The sequence below is a fragment of the Oryctolagus cuniculus genome, chromosome X (genome assembly GCF_051225735.1).
Source record: "Oryctolagus cuniculus isolate XC-2025 breed Fujian yellow rabbit chromosome X, ASM5122573v1, whole genome shotgun sequence".
NCBI classification, from domain to species: Eukaryota; Metazoa; Chordata; class Mammalia; order Lagomorpha; family Leporidae; genus Oryctolagus; species Oryctolagus cuniculus.
Window position 1 is genome coordinate 128,065,205 of NC_142888.1, and position 17,479 is coordinate 128,082,683.

Genomic DNA, 17,479 nt, shown 5'->3' on the forward strand with positions numbered 1-17,479 from the left:
AGTCAACAAACTGAAAACCAACAGAATATGGGAAGTATTCGCAAACTATACATTGGATAAAGGATTAAAATCCAAAATATAAAATGAGATTGAGAAATTCAACAACAACATAAAAAACAATCCAGTTAAGAATTGGAAAGGGGATTTGAACAAGCATTTTTCAAAGTAAGACACACATGTGGCTAACACACACAAGACAGAATGCTCAGAGTCACTAGACATCAAAAACAAGAATGAGGCATCACCTCACCCCAGTTAGAATGGCTATCATCCCCTTTGGGGCTGGCGCTGTGGCGCAGCGGGGTAAAGCCCTGGCCTGAAGCGCGGTCCCAGCTGCTCCTCTTCCTGTCCATCTCTCTGCTATGGCCTGGGAAAGCAGCAGAAGATGGCCCAGGTCCTTGGGCCCCTGCACCCGCGTGGGAGACCCAGAGGAAGCTCCTGGCTCCTGGCTTCAGATGGGCGCAGCTGTGGCCATTGCGGCCATCTGGGAAGTGAACCAGCAGATGGAAGGCCTCTCGCTCTGTCTCTACCTCTCTGTGTAACTCTGTCTTTCAAATAAATAACATAAATCTTTTAAAAAAAAGAATGACTATCATCCTCAAATCGAAAAATAGTAAGTTATGGTGAGGATGTATAGAAAAGGGTACTTCTAATACACTATTAACAGGAATGTAGCATGGTAAAACCATTGCAGAAGATTGTATGGAAATTCATCAGAAAACTATAAATAGATCTATCATATGACCCAGCTATCCCGACCTGGAAATACATCCAAAGGAAATGAAAGTAGCATATGAAAGATTTATCTGCACTCCTATGTTTATAACACATAACAATTCACAATATCTTAGATATGGAATCAACCTAGATGCCTACCAACTCATGGCTGCATCAAGAAAGTGCAATCGAATATTATTCAGACATAAAAAAGGAAATCATGACATCTGCAATGAGATGGATTCAATGGAGACCATCACGGTAATGACGAAAGCCATGCCAAGAAAAGGAAGTTATCACATGTTTTCTCTTATTTGGGGCAGCTATTAGATAGAGGATAGAAAATGTGTGGATGTCTGATCATTTGGTACATAGTGATAAGTATGGATTCACTGACTCTTTCCTTGTAAATGCCAATATACCATTGTTTCAGATGTTAAAAAATCACAAGAGTACCTTGGATTGAGCCTCTGCCTCCATTAGGATTCCAGCTCCCTACTAATGTGAACCTTGTAAGGCAGCAGGCGATGGCTCAAGTACGTGGGTCCCTACTACAATGTGGAAGACCTGGATTGAGTTCCAGGGTACTAGCTTCAACTTGGCATAGCACCCACTCTTGCAAGCATTTGGGGAGTGAACCAGTGGTTGGAGGATCTCTGCCTCTCCCCTCTCCCTATCTTCCCTCTGCCTCTCGTTGTCCCTCTCCCTCTCCCTCTCTTCCCTCTTCCCTCTCTCTCTCCCTCTTTTTCCTCTCTCTCTCTCCCTCATCTTCCTTTCCCTCTCCTGCTCGCTGTCCCTCTCCCGCTTGCTGTCCCTCTCCCTCTCTTCACTCTCCCTCTCCCTCTCTTCACTCTCCCTCTCCCTCCTTTTTCTATCCCTCTCCCTCTTCAGACTCACTCCCTCTCTATGCCTGTCTCTCTCTCATTCAAAGAAATAAAAATAAATAATTTTTAAAAGACAAGGTTATTGTGGTGTAAAAGACACTGGAAATCCACACATAATTGTTTCATAACTGGTGTTTTCCACCCACTTTTCTTGAATAAAATCTCTGCATGAGTTCAAGTTTTTCACACCTCGATGAACATGGAATGGGAGAAAATATTTGTGAATCATATCTGTGGAGGTGTTACTATCCAGGAAATGTGAAGCACCCTTATGTCTCAACAACAAATGCCCTGATTAAAAATTGGCAAAAGACATTCCTCAACAAAGATACACAAGTGGTCAATAAGCACAAGAAAAACTGTTCAACTAATCATTAGGTGACTCACCCATCATTAGGCAAATGCAAATCACACCCACAATGAGAAACACTTAACCATTCACGTGGAGGGCTACGATGAAAAAAGCAAAGAATAGCAAGTGTTGCAGGGCAGATGGAGAAACTGGAGGACTGGTGTACTGTTAGCATATAAAACGGTACAGCTGCTATGGAAAATCTGGCAGCTCCTCAAAATATTAGAAGCAGGATTATGGTATGACCCAAGCATTCCACATCTGGATACATATTCCAAAGTCTTGAAAGCACAGTTTCAAAGAGATGATTGTATACTCATGTTCATAGCAGCATGACTAATATATCCCAAAGTTTAAAACCAAACAAGGGTCTGTCCTTGGATGACTGGACACATTGCCTCACATCTTACACCAAATCCACTCAAAATGGAACAAGGACCTAAATCTTCGACCTACACCATCAAATTACCAGGGAACATTGGGGAAACTCTGCAAGGCATTGGCACAGGCAAGGACTTTTTGGAGAAAACCCAAAAGTGTAGGCAATCAAAGCCAAAATTGTCCAACGGGATTACATCAAGCTGAGAAGTCTGAACTACAAAAAAATCGGCAAAGTCACAAGGTAACCAACAGAATGGGAGGAAATAGTTGTCTAACATCCACAAAATGCAATATTACTCAACCATTTAAAAAGGAAAGGTTTGCCAATATACACTACAATGTGGGTGAGACCAGAGGACCTTATGCTAAGTGAACAGGCCAGTCACTAAAGGACAAATACAGTAGTAGTCCACTTACAAGGGATATTCAGAGGCATCACATTCATATAGACAGAGAGTACGATGGTGATTTTCAGGGGCTTGTGGAAATGAGGATAGGGAGTGAGTGTTTAATGGGGACAGACTTTCAGTTTGTGAAGATGAAAAAATTTCGAAGGTGGCTGGTAGTGATAGCGCCACAACAGTGTGAGTATGCTTAATGCCTCTGAAATCGATAATCAGAAATGATTAGTCAACGTTATCTTATGTATATTTTACAATAATAAAATTTTGGAAAAAATACTACTACTGGTAAGAAAAGACGATGTTCATTTGCCATGACTATTTCAAGGCCCACTGTATACATATGTCTTTGTGAACATAGATGTAGATATAAATACAAATCACATACAGCTATATGTAGCTATCTGGAACCTGAATGTTTAAGGGTGAAACTGAGTTCTTATGATTTGATTATTCTTTACAGATCGGTCAATATTCTGGAATATGGTGGAAACGTGCTCCTTCAACTTTCCACTAATTGAGCACTATACTTAATGGAGTCTTAAGCCTGTGATCATTAAGTACGTTGAAAATACAGTATCGAAAAATTAAAAGCAAAAAAGGAAGGGGTAGTGGGGCATGGCGGTATCGATTTGTTCTTCGAATAGCATCTTTGAGATAAATGAAAACTATTCTATTTCTGCGAATAAAATAAACAATACAAATCTTCGCAGGAACCCTTTCAAGTGCCCCGGTGTGTCTGGCTGATTCAGGCACCCGTGGAAGACGGGTGTCTTCTCTGAGCGATGGGCATGGCCATGGGTACCGCAGGCCCCATGAAGCGTCTGGCCTGGCACGCACAGACTCTTCGTGCACTGGCTGCCCCTGGACAAAGGCTCCAGGGTAGCAGGGACACCTCTCACTTTCCACGGAGCACTTAATCCAGAAGCCAGGATGGGACCAACCACCCGAGAAGAGAGAAGACGCCCCCCGCAACTCAGCCCAGCCCTGCTTGCCGCCCTGCAGGTCCCCAGGACGCCCTGGAGCCACACCACTCCCTTCTCACCATTACCGCGTCACGGGACCCTGGCGGTTGGCGCCTTGGTCTGATGGGAGAAGATTCCGCAGAGGACCAGGGCTCCGGGCTATGCCGAGCACCAGGGGAGGAGTCGCTGGGAGGACCGCGAGGCCCCCGGGATAGCAATGCCCTCTGACCTCTGCCCACCAGCGACCCGGAAGATGTGAGCTCGCCCAACTTCCGCCTGGTGATGCAAGAGGAACGTCTGAGGTGGGTGGTTCCACTCTTCGGGGGGCACGGGGCCCAGGCTCTGTGAGGAGTCCAGCTTGGACCCGAGGGGTAGCTAGGAAGCCCCCAGCCCCCACAGAGGGCCCCAAAGACGCAGCCCTGCCCCTGCTCTCGGCGCCACACCTCCTGGGGCCCGCGTGTGGAGCAGATCCCGGCTCCCATCTTCCACATCCGGGGACTCTGGGAGGCGCAGCCTCAGAGTGACGTGGGCAAGACGGGTGCGCAGAGCTGGACGGCCCGGAGAGGCTCCGCGCTGAGGGGCCCAGGGGGGACACCGCGCTGAGGGGCCCAGGGGGGACACCGCGCGGAGGGGCCCAGGGGGGACAGCGCGCTGAGGGGCCCAGGGGGCACACCGCGCTTGCTCCCCACGTCAGCCCAGTCCAAGGACCCCCAGAGCCCGTGCTTTCCCTGCATCGGCCCCGGGAAGCCCTGCGCGTGGAGGCAGGCTGCGACGGACGTCCCTGCCGTGGAGGCCTCGGAGGGGAGAGGGCCTGAGTATGAGGGGAGGGGAGCCCCGCTCCGTCAGGGACCGAGGGAAGGGCACAGGGAGAACGGGGTGGGGGTGGGGGTGGGGGTGGGGCTCGGGCTCCAGAACGGGGGTGGGGGCTGAGGCTCCAGAACAAGGCCCCCTCCCCGCAGCCTGCCCCTGCCATCGGCCCTGTGAGGACCTGTGCAGCATGAATAGACATAAAGGGCCTGGGCCCACTGAGGACCGAGGATGAACACTTGGATGACACCCCAGAGAGAGGAGGCTCCCCTGAAATTGCTTTCCTTGAGAAACCTCATGCAGGTTTGTGCAGAGCTGATGTACACTCACCTGTGTCTCCCAAGTATCAGGAAATTGAGATCTGTGGTCTGAAGGGAAGCATCAGGTCAGCACAGGGGAGCACGCTCCATCAACAGAGGGAGGAGTCCCAGGATCTACCAGAAGCCAAGGCATGGACACTTGGTGAACACTGAATGGGCCCACAGCCAAGAAGGATGGGACCCTACGGAGTTTGAAAACCTCCTGTTCTCTATCCTGAGGGTCTGGCTCAGGAGTGACCCTACACAGGATGCTGATTTCTGCAAGGGCCAGGCATGTGGGGAGTCCTCAGGGAGTGGAGATCTTGGCCTAAAGGGAGAGGTCAGTTAAACTCAGGAGCAGCAGGGGTAAGGACGGGCAGGCCCTGGCAGGAGACCAGGTGGATAGGGCAGAGGAGAAGCTAAGGAGCCCCTAGTCCATAAAAAGTTGCATTTTGCTGATATCCCTGGAAATCCCACACATGCAGACAGAATGCGCTAGCACCTCACTTCCATCTGTGTGCACCCAGGGACGTGAGGAACTTGTTTTGAGTGGGTGATATCAGGTCAACACAGGGAACGATCTGGTGTCCTGACAAAATGGTCTTGTGACCTGCTGAAAAGGCCAGCATAGTTGTATAATAGGTTGAGCCATCGCCTGCAACACCGACATCCCATATGGGCACCAGTTCAAGTCCTGTCTGATCCACTTCTAATCCAGCTCCCTGGTAATGTGCCTGGGAAAGCAGCAGATAATAGCCCAAGTCCCTGGGCCCCTGCGCCCACGTGGGAGACCTGAATGAAGCTCCTGGTTCCCGGCTATGGGCTGGCCCAGCCCTCACCCAACCCTGACCCCTCTCTCACTTTCTCTCTCCCTCTTTTTTTGTTTGTTTGTTTACTTGACAGGTAGAGTTATAGACAGTGAGAGAGAGAGAGACAGAGAGAAAGCTCTTCCTTCTGTTGGTTCACTCCCCAAATGGCCGCAGCGGCCGGCACTGAGCTGATCCAAAACCAGGAGCCAGGTGCTTCTTCCTGGTCTTCCATGCGGGTGCAGGGGCCCAAGCACCTGGGCCATCCTCCACTGCCCTCCCAGGCCACAGCAGACAACTGGACTGGAAGAGGAGCAACTGGGACTAAAACCCGGTGCCCATTTGGGATGCCAGCGCCGCAAGGCGGTCTCTCTCCCTCTTTGTAACTCTGCCCTTCAAATAAATAAAATAAACCTTTAAAAAATATGACCTGCTAAATAAGAGTGTCAATTGTTACATCAACAGCAGAGTCACTGTGTTCCCCATGTAGGACCTCTGTCCTTAATGTGTTGTACTATGAGAATTAACGGTAAAACTAGTTTTCAAACAGTACATTATACTTTGTGTGTCTCTGTCGGTGCAAATTGTTGAAATCTTTACTTAGTATAGAGTTGATCTTCTGTATATCAAGATAATTAAAAATGAATCTTGGGGGACGACACTGTGGCGCAGCAGGTTAATGCCCAGGCCTGAAACGTCGGCATCCCACATGGGCGCTGGTTTGAGACCCGGTGGCTCCACTTCTGATCCAGCTCTCTGCTATGGCCTGGGAAAGCAGTAGAAGATGGCCCAAGTGCTTGGGCCCCTGCACCCATGTGGGAGACTGGGAAGAAGCTCCTGGCTCCTGGCTTCAGATCGACGCAGCTCCAGATGTTGTGGCCATCTAGGGAGTGAACCAGTGGATGGAAGACCTCTCTCTCTCTCTCTCTCTCTCTCTCTCTCTCTCTCTCTTCCTCTCCTCTCTCTGTAGCTCTGACTTTCAAATAAATAAATTTTTTAAAAAATTATGAAAAAAGAATCTTAATGAAGAATGGGATGGGAGAGGGAGTAGGAGGTGGGATGGTTTGGGGTGGGAGGAACCGGTATAATCCAAAAGTTGTACTTATGAAATTTAAGAAAGCTTTCTATAGAAAGTATGACCTGCTGAGTGTCAAACGTAGTTTCAGGAGGGAATACTGAGAGTACTCCCAGCTCAGAATACTGATGGGGGCCCGCAGGTGCTTCAGATAACAGAGGCAGAGTCTCAGGCCCTGCCGTTTGTCATGGTGAGGACTGACCAAGAGCATCACACTTGTATACATGCACCCAGGGAATATGGCCGCATTTTGCTGCTGCCCTAGGGCAGGCATGGCCAGATGTGAGGCCCGCATAGCCTTTTGTTCCCTCTGTGAGTTTGATTCATTGCCTCAAGCGGGCAGAAGGGTGAAGTGCAGACCCTGTCGGAACTCAAAAACCTGAGTTGAGCAAAGAGGGGACTCTGCACTCCAGCACAGTGGAAACTACAGTCTAGCCCATCCTGCTGTCAGATCTGGGGTTCTGAGCGTGCTGCTTGCAGTCTGCAGCCTGAGAGTCCCCACAATTCATCTTACAGGAGCTTCAAGAACCAACTGATGAAAGTCTTGGTCTGAGGCAGTGCCTTCAGATCACAGAGAAGAAAAGGCCCAGGCAGCATCAAAGAGTCAAGGTGAGATGAATCCCTTGAATACTGACACAGAACAGAGGTGACCCCAAAGAACCCAATCCCACTGCACCCTTGGGAAGACATGTCTCTCCATTGCACCTTCTGCTTCTCAAGGGACAGTCCTGACAGCAGGACACCAGCCCTATGAGACGCTCCTTAACGACCCAATGAGAAGGCCTGTAAGTGGGCCTTTATCTCCACCATCCAGGCTGTGGTACTCAGCTGAGCTACTCATGCTCTCCCTCTCTTCCCCAGGCTGGTGGCCTCCATCGACCAGCCGCTACCCACCCTTGTGCCAGCTGCCCCCAGGAAAGCCAAGATGCATGAGGATCAGAGGAGTCAGCTCTACAGGCCTGAAGGACAACCCCAGGCCCAAGGAGAGGCACCAGGCAGGTTGTGGACAGTGATTCCCATAGCTGGGAAACACGAGTCCACTAACTCTTCCTTCTCTAGTCCGGTATCTGGCACCCAAAGGGAGGTGTCTGCTGCTGGCATACTGAGTCCTCCTCAGTTTTCCAAGAGCCTCCTCTCTGACTGACATTCCATCACTACAGGCAGTGAATTCCATGATGGCACAGGTGCCTGCCAGGACCCAACAGCACATGAATCCTCACATCTGGGGACACTAGAAGTGAAGATGGGTGAGTTGCTGCAGCTCCTGCTCCATAAGTATCGAATGAAGGAGCCGATCACCAAAGTCGAAATGCTGTCATGTGTCGGCAAAAATTATGAAGACCAATTCCCTGCGATCTTCAGTAAGGTGTGTGGGTGCATGCAGCTGGCCCTTGGCATTGATGTGAAGGAAGTAGACCCCGTGGGTCACTCCTATGAGCTTAACACTGCTCTGGGCCTCACCTATGATGGGATGCTGGATGATGATCAGAGCATGCCCAAGACTAGCCTCCTGATAATGATCCTGGGCCTGATCTTCTCAGAAGGCAACTGTGCCTTTGAGAAGGAGCTGTGGGAATCTCTGAGTGTCATGGGGGTGTATGCTGACAGGGAGCACCACATCTACGGGGAGCCCAGGAAGCTCCTGACTGAAGAATGGGTGCGGGAAGGTTACCTGGAGTACTTGCAGGTGTCCCACAGTGATCTTGCTTGCTGTGTGTTCTTGTGGGGGCCACGGGCCCATGCTGAAACCACCAAGATGAGAGTCCTGGAGTATTTGGCCAAGTTCAGTAACACTGATGCCAGGTCCTTCGCATCTCTGTATGAAGAGGCTCTAAGAGATGAGCAAGCAAGGGTCCAAGCAGGAGATGCAGTTGGGGCCGGTGGGGGAGCCAGGGCCTGAGCCAGATTCACTTCCAGCAGCTCCTCCCGCCCATTTTAAACCAATTTCCAGGCTTGTTTGAAGAGAGAGTGGTCAGCATTCTGAGTAGTGCAAGGGCGGGGAGGGTTGGAGGACACACGCGGTATTCCATTTGTGTGATCTTGTTTTATTTGTTTGGTGTCAACGTTGACCTTTGTATTTCTCAAATATTTTGGCTGATAAACAAAATTTCAAATGCCTTCATCATGGGGGTTGTTGAATGACAGTAGTCACACATTTATTGCTGTTACCTACTTGAGCTTTATGAGACTGTTGCCATGTGATCAATAAATTGGGAAATGTATCTTGTTTTGATGTCTGGAACAAGAAATGATAGCAGTGGAACAGCTGTGTTCTCGGAAACGGCAAAGAAATTAACAGTAGCATAGATAACGAATTAGACAAAAGATAACACCTCTTGTATTTTCTTTTCCCTTTTAGTCTGCCCTGTAACATTGGAACATATACATGTACTCAAAGGTTCTCTTCCTTTCATGAACATGCACAAGTGATTACCTCTTCCGTAAATTTGGCTCAGTGATGTCAAATTAACAGCTCCATATTTCACATACCTGTTGTATATCTGCTGTGTGGAAGGTTCTATGCTGGAGAGGGGATGTAGGCATAGGCCACACCCACCCTAGTAGAGAAGGGTAGAGTCCAGCAGCAGCCATCATAGGAGGAAGACAGAGAGATGTCCTCTGAGACCCACAGAACCAAGAAAGGAGGGCTGAGAATCTGCGGATCCAGGCGAGGCCGTGGGAGTGTAACCTTCCTGAATCCAGGTGTGGTAGAGTTGGGAAAGTGCGCTTCCTTCATCGGGAGTTCCCTGCGAAGAGGCTGGGTGGTAGCAGATGCCAGCCAGACTCTCGGAGAGTCTGGCTCTGTTTTCAGAAAAGTCTGCAATCAAATAATTCTCCGTGCAGTTGCTCCTCCATACTGGGTAAACCACAGGAATCTGCACCTGGGACAAGTACCGAAAGTACCCTGGGGTCTTGTCCCAGGGAGGTTGAATACAACAAGAATCCTGTAATTGATGCCCCTCAGTTGCAAGGCTGTCCTGAGGGATAAGGATGATTCTCTGGGGAGAGAGACCTGAAGACCCTGGCAGATACTCCTCTGGCTGGCTGCAAGTGCTGTTGCTCATTTTGTTAGAAATTTACTGTAGTGAGTAATCCTTGCCGATTTTAAGCACTGATTAGATTTGTAGTGATAATAAAATGAGCGGAAATGTTAATTTTGGTGGAAAAGGAACTGGGAAGGAGGGAAGGATCAAGTCCTTGGATCCAAATCTAACAGCTTTAAGCTCCAGCAGGCTGCTCCACAAGCGAAAATTGCAGTGTGTCCTCTAAGTGGGGATCTTTACCTGGTATTGTCGAGGATTCCTTGTTTGGCTGATTGATCATTCCATTTGCTTTTGAGCTGCATATTGCCTGATGTCTCCTGGAGAACAGGACAGCAACAGCAGCATCCCAGAGGGCCCAGCCCTTGGATTCAGCGATATTACAGTAACAGCCACCTGTCAGTCATGAAAGCCTGGCACAGGGCCAGGTGCTGTAGGTACAGTTACAAGTTCCATAGAGCTACTGGCCAGAACAGAACAGACCCAAAACATAAGTTTGGGACCCAGGGCTCAGTGATGTCTCAGGCCCCTGACTATTAAGTGAAATTTCTGGGAAGATTCCTGGGTCTGAATTCTTCAGTCTTTTCAGTCCAAGGCCAATCATCTGACTAGTTCATTTCTCCCCTCACCACTACACAATGAAAAAAAGGAACCTGCAGGGGGCCAACATTCTCACGTGGACCTCGTGAAGGTGACTGTGAGAGTCAAATACAGTTTAGAGACTGCTTGCACTTTGTTCCTTGAGAGCTGACTCTGCAAAGGTGTAGCCATTTCTGTCCAGTACTAGCATGTTCTGGCACTGCAGCGCCCTCCCCTTGGTGTCCCAGAACTGCCTCCTGGAACCTAGCGTGCTGCCTTGCCCTTAACTGCCACCTGGACACACGTAGCATTCTTACTGCCTGCAGGAGTCCCTGAACCCCCATCCCTCACAGTCCTATCTGAGAGCCAACGTCCTGACACTGGGAAAGTGCACTCTGGACTATGATCATAGACACCTGGTCGTACTTCCCTGGGGGTTGCCAACATCCTGTTGTTTCCCAGTGGACAGGAAGTCGAATGTAATGGTCCTGTAATCAAGTGGCTCTGAGGATGCAGCACTGAAAGTAGACAGAGGGGATGAGTGCACTCAGATATTTGCAGTAAGATTTGAATGAGCTTCTAATTCATGACTGGGAACTGAACACCTAAACAGTGGATTGGGCTTATCTTTAGGATCAGAACTGAACACCCCTCATGAATGGTTGGTGTGGGCAGCCATTATTGAAATGCAATCCAAAAACCCTGGGACTCACGGTGTGACAGGCAGGTTCTTGATAGGCATGGTAGCTCCAGTTTCATGAGCACAAGTCTTGAACCGATCTTTGACTGTCTCAGGCTGACATCTGCTCTGCAGGCAAGTACTGACTTTTGGTGTGACTAATGGCCCCTGCACAGGTGCTCAGGCAAAATAGTCACAAGTCAGATAGCAGATATCCATGGTGACTAGAAATTATACTCCTACATCATATGGAAGGAGATATGCCTCAGGCTATTGGGGTTGCACACAGCCTTGCAAAGTGGAGCAATCAGAGTGTAGCAGCTTCAGAAACAAGCCAGAGGATGGAATGCTCTGCTTTGGCAGGACAGGATGAGGCAGACCTGGCTGAAGATGCCAGGGGCAGTGTGCTGTCCCACCAGGCTCCTGTGCAAAGCTGTGGTCCATGAGCCCCTCTCCTGCTGAGTCTTACCCTGGCCCGAGCTTCTTTCTGTGAGTACGATCGTTGCTCACACTTGGGACCTTGATGACGGTGCTTGGGTTCCAAAGGGAGCTGAGCTCAAGCCACCATAGGGTGAAGCAGTTGAGGGACCTAGCCAGGACCTGGCTGAGACACATGCCTACCCTCACAGGAACCGCTGAGGACAGGCCCCAGGGCATTCCTGCGCTCTCCTCCTATGTCGTTAACCCAGCTGAACAGGCAGAAGGAACAGGTACTTAGAATACAGCCAGTCATAAGGGCCTGAGTCGTCAGCGAGCACTCTGGGGATCACACACAGATACTGGTGATTCGGACCTTGAGAGAACTGAGAAAGACAGCACCCAGCCACAGTCTTTCCTTTCCCCCGTGGCTGTGGTTCTCAGGTCAAGGAGCGTGCTCCAGGCGTGGCTGACATTGTTCTTGCTGACTGAGTCTCAAGCCAGGCTCTAAGCCTTGCATTTTTATCCTCACAACCCACCTCCTTTTGTGGATCAGTGATTCCAGCTTCCTTCTTTTGCCAGTGTGAGGGGCCCCAGTGATATGTCCTGGAGCCACAGCGACAGAAGTGTGATTATATAAGCTTCGGACACAGTGAGGAGACTAGTCTGAAGGCGGGCTGGCCCCTGGACGAATGGGAGAAGTTGGTTCTGACGTTCAGCTCATGGTCCGGGTCTCAGTGGTCCACTCCTCCTACCTGGGGAAAGGGGTGCTTCAGTGCAGGACGTTCCAAAGGCTTCTGTTTCCAGCACTGCTCCCTCCTTAGGAGAGGGGCAAGTATCAAGTCACATGACTGGTATTGGTGGGAAAGGCACAGCGGAATGATCACTGGAAAGCTGACAGTTGAGCCTATAGGGGCACACACTCTTCATTTGGACCCATTTCATGGGTACTTTTCTCTAAGGTGTTACACATCTTCTTGCTGTGATAAATAGAAGAAAAAGTGCACCCCTTGCTCTGTCCTTGATGTCTTGGAACACTCATCACAAAGGCACAGCGGGTTCTGGGTCACAATAGACTCCCCAGTCCCCATGGAGGAAAGTGCTGTGGGAGGAACACAGCCTTTCCTCTGTCCTCTCTGCAGGTGCATGTATGTCTTGGAAGCTTCTGCCAGGGCCAGCTCCCACAGGCCAGCATCCTGATCCCTTCCAATGGTGCACTAGCCCTGAGTGTATTCCCAGCTAGCGACAGAACCACTTGTGTCAGGTCTGCACAATACCAAGGTGAGAGAGGCACCTTCCTTGATAACAGGCTTTGAGGGAAAACGAAATTCTGTACCCGTCAATGTACATGTGGATCACAAGACATATACAGGTTCAGAAACATTAAAGTGTGGATGTAAGTTATGTCTCAGGCATAGAATAACAAAAGCCACTTCCACTTTGCCTCCTCATTTAGGTCAGGCATTTTACATGCAGCTGATAGCTGGTATAAAGTCACTGTAATTCTCTGCATCTGTGTTACGACATTCCCGATGTAGAAATGAGGAAATGGAGGCCATGGGGTTTAGCTGATGGGCTCTACTTAGAAGGGACAAGAATCATACTTAAACTGAGCCCCCTATAAGTCCTATTCCCTGTCCCTACACTGACCAGCACTGTGGCCCACATGACCAGGGAGTGGCATCTGTCACCCACGGGTACTGAGTGCTCGATTCCTCAGATCACATCATTGAGAACTGTGGGGAAGTCAGGGAGAGCATCTCTCGGCACACTGCCCACGCAGCTTTTGTCCAACTAATCCCTGAGTCACCATCTCCACTGCAATGGACACCAAGTCCCCAGGAGGACACTGGGTGTTTAGAAAAGAGTCTGTAAGGTTGGAGTCGCTTCCAGTTGAATGAACATGTTGCAGGTCGGACCCTCTGAAAGGTATGCTGAAATCCAGAGATGGACCCTGCACCCCGGGCACCTAACAGACCTCCTCCCCTTCTGGTCTAGCTGGCTAAATTACTTACTTAACCTTCTGGAAAATCAAAATATGGAGACACTACCAATATCTGTTCGTTCCAGGGATGAGGGCTAGAATGGAAATTTGAATAGGAGAAGCACAGGGAACTTAGTCAAGTGATGAAACTGCTCAGCATGGTTGTGTACTGGCAGTTGCATGACACTATTCATTTTGCAAAATATGTAGCGACTTCAAGAAAAAGTGACCCTTACGATGTTCACGTTTTAGGAATATGCAGGACTTCAAGAAAGGACAGATGCAGCAGAAACTATGACACAGCACGGTAGCTGTGAGACAATTGTATGAGACAACCTCTGTGATGGGTCTCAGGAGAAATGGTGCTGGTCTGAGTAACTTTGGAAGTGAATGTATAGAAATAAGGTCAAGAGCAACTGTACTCAACGACTAGCAGTTAGTTGATAAAGCTGATCCTTCAGGGATTGGGGTTAATATTCTGAGATCAATATTGGAGGGCACTTTAAAAATTTCATAGAAAATGTAATTAAAAGATGAGCTTATAGTGGTGGGGAAACCTTGAATTCCACGCACAGTTTTTCCATAACACGCATTTCTATGAACTTTCTGAAATCCCCTCATGTATATGTTAATTGCCATGGACAAACTAAGAGTCTGGTTGGAAGATGATGTCAGCCAGATTTCTCACTGTCGAACAGCACATTTCTGTATAAACACAGAAACCACACCAGAAACGTCTGTGGTAATGGATTAATGTGGAAGATTTCAGGAAACCTCTTGTGATCATGGCACACTTAAAGGACACTGGGGCTGAATACTGCCTTGCCAGCTGTGAATAAGGTGTTGCATTACTGCACAACTTTAAAGATACTGAGTATGAGGCATACAGAAACTCTGAAAAGGCTTTACAAGTTTTCTAAAAGTCTCACATTATAAACACAGAGGTTGTGGCACAGTTGGGTAAGCTGCCCCATGGAATGCCTGTATTCCATATCACAGTGCCTGGGTGGATTCCTGGATATTTTTGCATCCAATCCTGCTTCCTGCTAACGCAACCCTGAGGCAGCAGGTGATTTCTCAAGCGGTTTCCTCCCTACCCAAGTGAATTTGGGAGCTTCTGTCTTCAGTCTGCCCAGCCCTAGCTGTTGTGGTAATTGCGAAGTCAACTAGCACATGGAAGATTCTCTCCCTCTCCCCCTCCCCCTCCCCCTTCCCCTCCCTCTCCCTCTCCCCCCTGCTCCCTTCCCCCTTGCCCCTCCCTCTCCTGCTCCCCCTCCCTCTCCCCCTCCCTCTCCCTCTCCCCCCTGCCCCCTTCCCCCTCCCTCTCCTCTCCCTCTGCCCCCTGCTCCCTTCCCCCTCCCCCTCCCCTCCCCCTCCCCTCCCCCTCCCTCTCCCTCTCCCCCTCCCTCTCCCTCTCCCCCCTGCCCCATCCCCTCCCTCTCCTCTCCCTCTCCCTCTGCCCCCTGCCCCCTTCCCCCTCCCTCTCCCCTCCCCCTCCCTCTCCCCTCCCCCTCCCTCTCCTTCTCCCCCGCTTCCTCTCTCTCCCTTTCTGTCTCCCTCCCTCTCCCCTCCTCTAACCCTCTCCCTGGCCCTCCATCCATCCCTCCTCTCTTTCAAATAAACAGACTAAATATTTAAACATTTACAATAGATAAATACAGTCTTACCCTTACATCCAGCTGGCATACTCACAAATTTTACTCAAGTAAATTGAAAACATAGGTTCAAAGATGCACGAGATTTTACAGGATTGTTTATAGTAGATGACAAAATCTCCAGATCTCCTTCTTCAGCGGATGCATGGGCAAATAGAGAGTGGCACATCCGAAACAGAATGCACATTTAACGTGCATGCCACCCACCAATGCTCTAGGGCAGGCAGATGTGGGGGCCAGTTCTATGAAATGTCCCGAGAAAACTCGACACCGTGTGATCTCAGTCTTTGAAAGCACACACAATGACAGGCAACTTTTCCTCTCATTCTCCCAGGCAAGCTCTCCTGGATTCAAAAGCACAGGAAGATCCATTACTCATGAAAAGAACGTTTGAGACAAGTTCATCTGTACAGCAGCAAGTGCCTTCAGCAACTTAATGGCATGTTTAACATACCAGCCTGCATGCACGAAATCAATATATTCTTTAACCTTAGAAAAAATTTTCATTTGGGAATCGCTACATACAAGATGGAGTAGCAGAAGCATTTGCCCATATCTATGATGCATAAAATGCCTCTGTTAGAAATTCAGCCTAAATAAGCAAACTAAGAGTCAATGAGCATCCCCGGGAACAGGTTTTCAGAATAGCAGTTAGGATGCCTGTTAACTGCCGCTTGTCCAGTTTCATATTGCCTGGGTTTAAAACACAGTTATGGCTCCTGACTCCAGTTTCCTGCTAATGCAGACCCTGAGGGGCAGCAATGATGGTTCAAGTCACTGGATTCCTGCCACTCAGACGGGAAACCTGGACTGAATTTTCAGATTCTGGGCACCAACCCTACCAGGCAACTGAGAAGTGAACCAGATGATGGAAGCTCTCTGTGTGTCTTTGTCTGTCTCTCAAGTATATGTGATGAGGGATTTCCATTTCATAAAATCAACAGCAAACACGCCTGATTTTGAAATGTTGGAATCATTCTCATTCAAGTCTTGGACTGGTTACTGTTGTATGCCATCACCATTACTGGTCATGTATGAAATGTAACCCAGTGTCATAACTGGAAAGCATAACAAAAAGACATGTGATCATTGAAAAGACAGCAGTGGGGCAGGCATTTGATGTAGTAGTTTAGTCACTGTGGGATACCACCATTCCACAACTGAGTGGCTGGTTCGAATGCTCCCTACTATGTTTCCAACACAGGATTCTGCTAGTGCATATTCTGGGATATGGTAGATGAAGGCTCAAATTCCTGTGTCCCTGCCTCCTACATGGGTGCCCCAGATTGAATTTCAGGACAGACTTCAGCCTGGAGTCATCCCAGTTGTTGCAAATATTTGGGAAGGGAATCATCGGATAGCAGTCAGTCTCTCTCTCTCTCTCTCTCTCTCTTTATATATATATATATGAGTGTATATATATATATATATATGTATATCTTTCTCTCCCCCCCTCCCCCGTCCCTCCCTCCTCCCTCTCCTACTTCCCCTATCTTTCTCGGTATTTCTGCATTTCAAATAATATGAAAATAAATAAAAATGAAAGAATACAATAGTATTATTGACAATAAAGGAATGCACATACTATACAAATGAAAAAGGTAACATAATTAAGAACAAAATAACAAAAATCAAGAGACTAGCTACACAAAAGCAACTGAGAACATGAACCAGAAGTGGTACTGCTCACAACTGCAATGAAATCCAAATTTGAATTAACAAGAAAACCTAAGAAAATTATCCAACATCATTATGGAGGAAACCATAAGAGTTTCCTGGTAGATTCAGGGAAAAAGAAAAAAGAAATAAATGGAGAACACCATATTCATTGGTGAGGAATAGGATATTACAAAGATGCCAGTTATTGCAAAATTCTTTATAGTTTTAGTAGCTCACCTGTAGTGGCCAAAGTAACAATGAAGTTCAGGCTGTGTCCTGTGGTGCCACGTCAACCCTGGACAACTGTAGAGGAAGTGAAAGGGAAAGGGATTTGGAAAAGAAGGAATGTCAGCAAGAAAGTCTAAACAAGAAACATGAGAAAGCATTGGGGGAGAAGAGAGGCTGGAGTTTGGGGTGTTGGGCTGGGCAGGGGAGGTGGAGAAGGTCTGTGGCCTGCATAGATGACAGGTGTCAGATTGGCTGGGGGGGGGGCGGTTTTAACTTCTGCCCCCACTTCATTGTAAAACCTGAGGCTGGACCTCACTTAATAGACTATGCAAAATGTACCAGAATGAGAATAAGAGTGAATCAGGAATGTCCACATTAGATATTCTTAATAAAATAATTGTGCAAATGCTCAAAAGGTATGCATAAACACATACACATAAACACATACATGTTACAGTCATAATATACAAATATATTAATATGTGCATTGAGGTATATAAGCAAATATAAGTATAATCCACACATACACTTTATATAGTTTGAACATACA

The 17,479-nt window shown here is 48.4% G+C and overlaps 1 protein-coding gene across 1 annotated transcript; it reads left to right on the forward strand.

Moving 5' to 3' along the window:
• The first annotated feature begins 3,746 nt into the window (after positions 1 to 3,746).
• On the forward strand, positions 3,747 to 9,045 carry LOC138847592 (melanoma-associated antigen 10-like). The gene is made up of 4 exons (XM_089323687.1): positions 3,747 to 4,002; positions 7,204 to 7,296; positions 7,549 to 7,686; positions 7,852 to 9,045. Exons 3-4 carry the CDS (start codon positions 7,613 to 7,615, stop codon positions 8,585 to 8,587), a joined length of 810 nt encoding a protein of 269 aa, XP_089179813.1. The 5' UTR covers positions 3,747 to 4,002; positions 7,204 to 7,296; positions 7,549 to 7,612; the 3' UTR covers positions 8,588 to 9,045.
• Positions 9,046 to 17,479: the final 8,434 nt, after the last annotated feature.